We start from the raw sequence: 9,459 nt of genomic DNA, 5'->3' as shown, positions 1-9,459 counted from the left end.
AAACTTCCTAACTGCACAACCATGCAATTATCTCAAAAACCAAAATGCCTTGTTCCAACTCATGACAATTTATCAATTTGACCAAATCATCCTGCAGAAAACTGCCTTGTTTTCTACTACAGGGGTTTTCAAACTTTCTGACTTGCGGACCCCTTTATATTTAGGAAATTTATACATAAATATTTGCTTAGAATAACATATATTTTTACATTTATTTATTTAACAGTATTTAACAAATAGGTTTATTGTCAATTAAAAGATTTCGATTAAAAAACATATATAAAAAGTATTTGCTGTCTACGGACCCCCTGTGGTCCGCGGACCGCAGTTTGAAAACCCCTGTTCTACTATAGCTATATGTATTCTTAATGAATGACCATTGACTTCGTTTGTAACCGTGTGTGTTGGGTTTCTTGAGGCTGTCTTGTGTAATTTTTTTTCTTATTCTTTTCATCTCAGTTTCAAGTGCAATGCTAAGAGAAGTCAGTCTGTTCGTGTGTGCATTACAATCTACAATGTAATAAATAACATCTGTCACTGTATCATGTTCATAGCGTGTTAATTAAATGATAACAGGGATAAACTTTGGTATCAATTTTCGTAGACAAAGATTTCTTCATCAGTTGTTGTTTAACCCCAGGTTAACCTTGATGGAGTGGAGGTGCAATGGCCCAGTGGTTAGGGCAGCGGACTCGTGGTCATAGGATTGCAGTTTCGATTCCCAGACCGGGCGTTGTGAGTGTTTATTGAGCGAAAACACCTAAAGCTCCACAAGGCTCCGGCAGGGGATGGTGGTGAACCCTACTGTACTCTTTCACCACAACTTTCTCTCACTCTTACTTCCTGTTTCTGTTGTGCCTGTAATTCAAAGGGTCAGCCTTGTCACACTCTGTGTCATGCTGAATATCCCCGAGAACTTCATTAAGGGTGCACGTGTCTGTGAAGTGCTCAGCCACTTGCACGTTGATTTCACGAGCAGGCTGTTCTGTTGATCGGATCAACTGGAACCCTCGACGTCACAAGCGACGGAGTGCCAACAACAAGAACAACCTTGATGGAGCAGATTGTGACCAAAGGCATTCCAGTTAAATTTTTTTAGGGGTGTCTAACGCGTCCCTTCCATTGTTTTTTATACTTCAAAGTGTGATTTATCCCTTTGGCATTTAATCCGGACATATACGGCCCAAATATTCTACTTGTTTTATGTTAAAACTGACCAGATCCCACCTCTCATGCTTAACCCACAATGTCATTCTAAGAATATACAAACACACAATTGAAATCTTGAAGCTACAAGATAATGCAAGATTAATTCAAAACCATGTGAATTAATAAGTATTACCTTTGATAAAGAAATCTGAGTGCTAAAGGGTTAAGCAATATTACTTGTTTCTTTTTCTTCCTCGAAAAACTTGTCTGTTCATGGGGAAACATTACCTCACATAGAAACAGGTGATGGTTGGTGACAGAAAGGGCATCCATCCGTAGAAAATCTGCCGCAGCAAATTCGATCTGACCCATGCAAGCATGAAAAAATGGACATTAATCCTTTAGCAGTCAAATTATTCTGTCGAATGTGTTGAATTAATCATGCTTTATCTTGTAACCTTGAGATTTCAATGATGCGATTATGTTCAAAACGACATTGTAGGGTAGGTGTGAGATGTCAGATCTGGCCAGTTTGAACTTAAAACAGATAGAATATTTTGAGATGCCTGTATGTATAAAGACAGCCATGATTTTAATTAGCTTTACACGTCTTCTCTAGCACAGCAAACTATCAGAAGTCTTGTTCCCTTGTCATCTCTGTTGCTATTAATTACTTTGTTTTTAAAAAAAAAAATGCGTATCGTTTTTGTTTTATGAACCTATAAAAGTTTATTTTGTACAGTATTGCTAGGAAGATGTGAATGATTTATTGTTGTCATTGTAGCAGTTTCATGTCAACCATTTCTCTTCTAAACATCTTTGTTTAATGAAACATATGTCTATCATCATCATCATCTATTTGAACGTCCATTTTCTCATGTTTCCATGGGTTACATGGAATTTGTTGAGGCAGGTTTTTCTATGGCTGGATGCCCTTCCTGCTGCTAACCCTCACCTGTTTCTAAGTAAGGTTGTATTTCTGCTTGGGCAGACATGATTTTCACTGAAGACTGGAAACAGACAACCTTGACTGTATGACAGTGATGGCTGTTTTACAATGATCACGTGATGCCCAGACAATGTTACACACAAATGTATATATAGATGTATACATATATACACTTTCACATATATCAACCACATGGTTCCAGGTTCAGTCCCACTGTGTGGAACCTTGGGCATGTATCTTCTATAGCCTTCGGCCGACCAATATCTTGTGAGTGGATTTGGTAGACGGAAATGAAAGAAGCCCATTGTATCTCTCTCTCTCTCTCTCTCTTTCTTGATCAAATAATGTCCCACTGCATGGTTCTTAGTGTGGACAAGTGTCTTCCTCTATAGCCCTAGGCTGATCAAAGCCTTGTGAATGCATTTGGTAGATGGAAACTGGAAGAAGCCCATTGTGTGTGTGTTTGTGTGTGTACCTTTGTCTTGACATTATGTGATGGTTGTAAGTGGTCATCACCATCGTACCAGCAATGATGTTTGTTTTCAGTCTGCCATCATCATCATCATTTAACGTCTGCCTTCCATGCTGGCATGGGTTGGATGGTTTGACAGGAGCTGGCCAGACAGAAGACTGCACCAGACTTCTGTGTCTGTTTTGGCGTGGTTTACATAGCTGGATACCTTTCCTAACACCAACCACCCTGCAGAGTGGACACCCCGCAGAGTGGACACCCCGCAGGGTGCCATGGAAAAAGTACCTGAAATGATGATGATCATCATCATCACCATTCAGATTTAAGATATTATTTGCCTCTGATAATCCTTTTCTCGGCAAAAGAGTTCATTTCCTAAGGACTGCAGCCATGCTGGGCCACCACCTTAAAGGGTTTAGTTGAACGAATCATCCCTTGTGCTTATTTTTTTAAAGACTTATACTTATTCTATCAGTCTCTTCTACTGAACCACTAAGTTACGAGTATGTAAACAAACACAAACACACACATACATATATACATGCTTGTACATGTGTGATGGGCTTCTTTCAGCAGTTTCTGTCTACCAGATCCACTCACAAGGTTTTGGTTGGTGTGGGGTTACAGTAGAAAAACCCTGCCCAGGGTGTCATGCAGTGGAACTGAACCCAAACCACATGGCTAGGTGGAAGCACACTTCTTAACCACACAGCTATGCTTGTGCCACATTCTTTCTTATAATTTTTTAGATTTAGACTAATATACCTAACATTCTCCATGTTCTTGTTCACCGAACATTTGCTAGTCTTTCATTCCAGAATGGATTTGCCATGTTATCTTCATTATTGTATTTGATCTTTTTCTTTTATTTTTTTCACCCCAGATACTTCCTGCTGGCAACCATGATAATGTTCTTGTGGTTTCAACACTTAGTGGTTCCTTATATGCCCAAGTACCAAATACTGGGAAAATTCTTTGGATTCTTAAAGAAGGTAAAGTGTTAATCATATTATTTTGCTCTTGCATCGTTTCAACAGCTGGGTGCCCTTGCTGATGCCAACCATTTTGCAGTGTATGCCAGATTTAAGTAGAGAAAAAGATTTAGTACAATATTTAATTCTGCTTACCTTGATTTGAAGATGGAATCCACACATATATCAGAGATGATGAATTCTCATCTGCGCTTGTAGCTGGCTGTGAGTTTGCTTCTTTGAGAGGGCCCAATAAACCAAAATGTATCTGACACTCTTGGCTGCTGCTGGGATGAATTTTTGTCTCTCTTTGATATTTATTGTGTTTTTAACACAACATGTTAATAGGTGATGTTATCTCAGGACAATTACTGCAGTAAATGGCCTATCAACCATGTGTATGCATTAAGTATGATACATGGATGGCAGTTGTGATCCACACTATTTCCTTATTTTCTCAATGTTCATGTAGTATATTATCAACACTGTTTTGTGGTCAGTTCACTGAAGATAACTATCAGCTGGTATTTTAGGTGAGCATTAGGGAGCATTAGCACACAACCTTGGTGTGTTGCAGTCATAATTACAAGATCATGGTTCGAATTCTTGAACAGAGCAGTGTATTGTGTTCTTGAGCAAAAACACTGTATTTCACATTAGTCCAGTCCACTCTGCTGTAAATGAGTAACCTCACAACAGGCTGGTGGCCCATTCAGGAAGAAAACTGTGTGATCTCATGCCGATACAATAGGCATCAAGTAACCAGCCCTGTGAATTTGAGAACTTGAGACAGTTAAAAAAAAAAAGAATGTGAAAATTGGAGGTAAGGCAGGTGTAGAAGAATAGTTGAGGAGGAATTAGTGCTTACGTTGGAGTTGCCATAGTTGTAGTACAGCTATAATGATGGCCAGGCTGTGAATAATGATTGTGAGAGCTGTTTCTGATATGACAGGAAGAGGCTTGCCAAAGCTTGTGCAATCTGTATCCTGAATATAGTTTTGCTTAAGTGTAGATAGAGTTCAACATGTAAACAATTGCAGTTGTTAGGGAAGTAATATTTAGACAAGATAAGCACAGGCATGGCTGTGTGTTAAGAAGTTTGGTTGTGAATCACATGGTCCCAGGTTCAGTCCCTACCTTGGCCAAATGTCTTCTGTTACGGCTCCAGTCTGACCAAAGTCTTGTTAGTGGATTTGGTTGATGGAAACTGAAAGAAGCCTGTCATATATCATCATCATCATCATATGCCTGCTTTCCATACTGGTTGGACGGTTTGGCAGGAGCTGGCCAGCTGAAGAACTGCCCAGGCTTCCTATCCATTTTGTCAGGGCATCTGCAGCTGGATGCCCTTCCTAACGCCAGCTAGTTTACAGAGCGTACTGGGTGCTTTTACGTAGTACCAGAATGGGTGTTTTTATGTGGCATTGGTACGGGTACTTTTTACATGACGCCAGCACCCACAGGCCCGCAAGGTTAGGAATGCTAGGCTGGAAAGGGATGAAGGGGACAGATCTGTATGGAAGGGCAACCACGCTTCTACTTAGCTTGATATGTCTTTTCAAGCACAGAAAACCACCAGGAATCTTGGTCCCCTCATTCTCCTTGTCTCCGTATTCTTTCTGTTGAAGAGCGTAGCTCGAAACGTCAAAGACTTTCCGTATTCCCGAGCGTCATACTAATATATACTTTTGTTATTTACACCACCTGTCCTCGTCTGTTGTTATTTTTTGTATATTCTCCCATATATATATATATATCTCATTTTCTTATTATTACTAAATCTGCCGTTTAGATACCAGTTTTACACCATTTTCGGGTTTATAAAGACCACAGTTATCAAAAAAAAAAGAAAACAACTTGTTTTGGTTTATTTTATATTTTTCAGATCCTGTGCTGAAAATGCCTATTGATTTCTCATCAAAGTGAGTTGTTATTATTATTATTATTATTATTTATCATCATCATCATCATCATTATCATAAAGGCGGTGAGCTGGCAGAATCATTAGCATGCTGGGCAAAATGCTTAGCTGCATTTCGTCCGTCTGTATGTTCTGAGTTCAAATTCCACCAAATGTGTGTTTGTGTGTGCCTTTGTACCTATGTTTATTCCCCGTCACTGCTTGACAGCTGGTGTTGGTGTGTTAAAGTGACTGATAGAATAAGTACCAGGGTCGATTCATTTGATTTAAAAAAATCCATAACCTTTTAGTGTTTAAACCGGCCATATCTGGCCCAGATATTCTACATGTTTTATATTCAAACTGGCCATATCTAGCCTCTCACACCTAACCTACATTGACATCCTAAAAATAAACAATCATATCATTGAACCCTCAAAGCTATAAGGTAATGCATGATTAATTAAAAACAATTTGAGTGAAAAAGTATTACATTTAGCAGAGTAATGTGAACACTAAAGGGTTAAAGGTGGTGTCCCAGCATGGCTGCAGTCCAGTGACTGAAACAAGTAAAATATAAAAGATAATAGCAATAACAACAACAACAAGAGCTGGAGCAAGAAGAAGAAGAAGAACAACAACAACAACATTGGAAATGGTGACAGATACAAGAGTTTATTTGTTAATTTCAATGGCAAATTCCTAAGTTAGATGCCGAAGACGACAAACAGCAACAGCTGTCGAACCAGAAGAAGAAGAAGAAAAACAACAACAACAGCAGCAGCAGCAGTGATATAGCCAGGATGTGAGTGGAATGTCCTACCATACCCACCACTGCTGATTTTACTGCTTCCAGAGCAGCAAGAGGTAACAGTAATATCATGATTGACGACGACACCACCACCACCACTGTTGTTATGATAGTGAAGAACAGTTGAGCTGTCTAAAATATGACAATTATACCTGTAAACAGGTAGTCTTTCGGGAAGGCAGGAGGTGTTAGGTAGACAGAAGGTAGAAAAGTCTTGTTGTCATTACCAGCAGGTGTGTTGGGTAATGTTAACGGATGCATTGTTTCTTAGAGATGTATCAACATTAAAAAGCCAATTTGTATACAGTCTAAAAAATACCTGAGGTACCGTTTCTCTTTTAATTGTTCCGGTCATTTGATTGTGGTCCTCATGGGGCACTGCTTTGAAGGGTCTTAATCAAATGAATTGATTCCAGCTAAAGAGTTGAAGAGCCTCATTTCCCTGAGTCTGATGTGGCGCCTGTACGTGACCTTTTTCTTGAAGCAGTTGTGTGATATGCCAATTAACTTGTAGCTGGGAACCTGACAAGTGTCGCCTGTCTGGGTCAGACTAGACTTAGGTACAATACTGGCTAAGAGGTGGTTCCATACTCCGCAGAACCTTGAAACTCTTGAACCAGGGCCCCACTGCCAAATGTAGTTTAAAGTTATACCCAGGACAAACCTGGAACCATAAATGTGTTTCTGTGATCTGTGTCTGGAACTAATGACATCATAACAGTGTAGTCTTATATTCTATGTATGGAACCACAAATATAGCAATATGGTTCTCCCATCTGTATCTGGAATCATAAATGTCATAGCAAGGCATTCCATATATGGAGTCATAGCAAGGTATCACTATGATTGATATCTGGAATCATTGCAAGATATCACTATGATCCATATCTGGAATTATAGCATGATATCATTATGATCTATATCTGGAATCATAGAGTTTATAGCAAGTTTTCTCTGTGATCTATATCTGGAATCGTAGATCTTATAGAAAGGTGTCTTTGATCTTTATCAGAAATCATAGCAAATATGTCTCTGATCTATATCTAGAATCGTAGTTATCATAGCAAGGCTTTCCTGTGATCTGTGCCCAGAATAAACAGATTAATTGCATTTTTAATCACTACTAGTGATTGACTAATAATACATGCAGTATCTAATGGCTTTTAGATCAATAGAAAACTGTACATATCTACTTCACACATGCTAAATGTGTGTATTAATTTAAATTTATGAGACTAGGTATTGTCACAGATGTGCTTGCTTTGTAGTAAAATTAATATACTTGTTTACAAAACTGATATTCATATAGACTGACTAATCTGCCCTACATACTTTAACATTTTCAGTATGTGAGTGTGTGTGTGTTAATGCACACTATGAATTAATTCCAAGCCCAGAGTAACGTCCAGTAGATTAGTAGCATGCAGCTTTTCAGGCCCGTTTGTTCTTGTTGAGGTAAAAAAACAAACGGCATGGTAATTGTTGAATATCAATTTGAAGATGGTTGTAGGACTTCGAAAATAAAATTCAAAACAAGTATTAATTGGTTTCTTAGATTTTTTTATTTATCTTTGCAGGGCTCCCAGCTACTTTCTACCAGATCCCACCGATGGAACTCTTTATGCGGTTACCAAAGACATTGTGGGTATCAAGAGACTCCCATTTACCATTCCAGAACTTGTGTCGACAGCTCCTTGTAAAAGTAGTGATGGAATGCTTTATTCTGGTTAGTCTGCAAACAGCATTTTGTTTATTAAAATACAAAGAAGATCGATGAAAGTCATCATAATTCTGATTGAAAAAGAAAAAAAGTCTAATTCATTTCTTTTGTTGTCTTGGGAGAGTCATTATGCCAATAAACACATACACTGGTTGTATTTCACTTCTTTTATTATTTATTATTATTATTAGTCAGTTGGTTAATATTTAACCAATTAACTAATTGATTGTTTGATTAATTGACTGGTTATGTTTGTGAAAGTCATTTATAACATGTAACTGAACAAGTCGTGGATGGTGACAAAAGTACTTCAGTAAATCTAGCTGAATGATCGATTGATTGACTGGATGATTAATCAAACAATGGATTAGTTAATTGGTGATATAACTAACCAGTTGGCTAATAATAATCATAATCATAATCATAATAATAATAATAAATGAAGTAAACTATAACCAGTGTGTGTGTGTGCTTATTATTGGCATAATGCTCCTCCTAAGATATAACATCATATGTTTCAATACTCTAGGTCATATCAAGAATCTTGTAAATCAAACACAAAAATATAATTTATTTCTTTATTGGGGAAATCATTTTTTCCATTAGCAAAGTTTGGTAGTTTTACCTGGTTAAGATGATACAGGAAAAAAAAGGGTAAAGACTCCCTTTGGTCATGAATGACCATGGGATTGTACCTAGAAAGTTTTCCTCCGAGGCACAAGGTTGCTTATGGAAGGCCAGCAATTGCTTATGCATACCATAATACTGCATGGATTTTGGTTTTTATCTGTTTTTATTTATATATATTTTCCTTCTTTCTCAATGAAGGTTCCAAAAAAGATGTCTGGATTGCTGTTGATCCGAAGACTGGAAACAAACTCTATACACTTAAAATGGACGGGACGGAGAACGTGTGTCCTTCTACGAATGAAAATATCATTTTCATTGGCCGTACAGGTAGGTATCATCATCATCATCATCATCATCATCATCATCATCATCGTTTTTGACATCCACTCTTTCGTGCTTGACCAACCTGGATGATGGTTATTGAGGCTGATTTCTCTTTGGCCAGATGAACTTCCTGTCACCAATCCTTAGCGGTTTCCAAGCAAGGCCAGACCTATTTTTGCAGAAACCTAGAAATGAAGGACATTCATTTACAACAATCACATATCACAACAAAGAGACACACACACACACACACACACGGCAGGCTTCTTTCAGTTTCTGTCTACCAAATCCACTCAGAAAGCTTTGGTCAATCTAAGACTATAGTCGAAGTCACTTTCCCAAAGTACCACACAGTGGGACTGAACCCGGAACTGTGTAGTTGGAAAGCAAACTTCTTAACCACATAGCCATACCTGTGCCTATTTTTAATATATTAATCAATTGACGTAATATAAATTACATCATATATAAACAAACATAAGCTTGTTTTGAAGCGCTGAAATATATTGTAGTAGATGGTTACTGACAGATTC

General features: G+C 38.1%; 1 protein-coding gene across 1 annotated transcript in view; it reads left to right on the top strand.

The window, feature by feature from the left end:
• The window catches only part of LOC106874141 (serine/threonine-protein kinase/endoribonuclease IRE1), a 31,557-nt gene that overhangs the window by 3,523 nt on the left and 18,575 nt on the right, over positions 1-9,459 (top strand). The window contains exons 2-5 of the mRNA XM_052975644.1: positions 3,454-3,562; positions 5,427-5,463; positions 7,830-7,978; positions 8,801-8,933. Of these exons, the coding sequence (XP_052831604.1) occupies positions 3,454-3,562; positions 5,427-5,463; positions 7,830-7,978; positions 8,801-8,933 (428 nt within the window). The remainder of the gene's footprint in view (positions 1-3,453; positions 3,563-5,426; positions 5,464-7,829; positions 7,979-8,800; positions 8,934-9,459) is intronic.

This window comes from Octopus bimaculoides, chromosome 22, assembly GCF_001194135.2.
Source record: "Octopus bimaculoides isolate UCB-OBI-ISO-001 chromosome 22, ASM119413v2, whole genome shotgun sequence".
Taxonomy (NCBI): Eukaryota; Metazoa; Mollusca; class Cephalopoda; order Octopoda; family Octopodidae; genus Octopus; species Octopus bimaculoides.
This window is presented reverse-complemented; position numbering and strand designations above follow the sequence as displayed.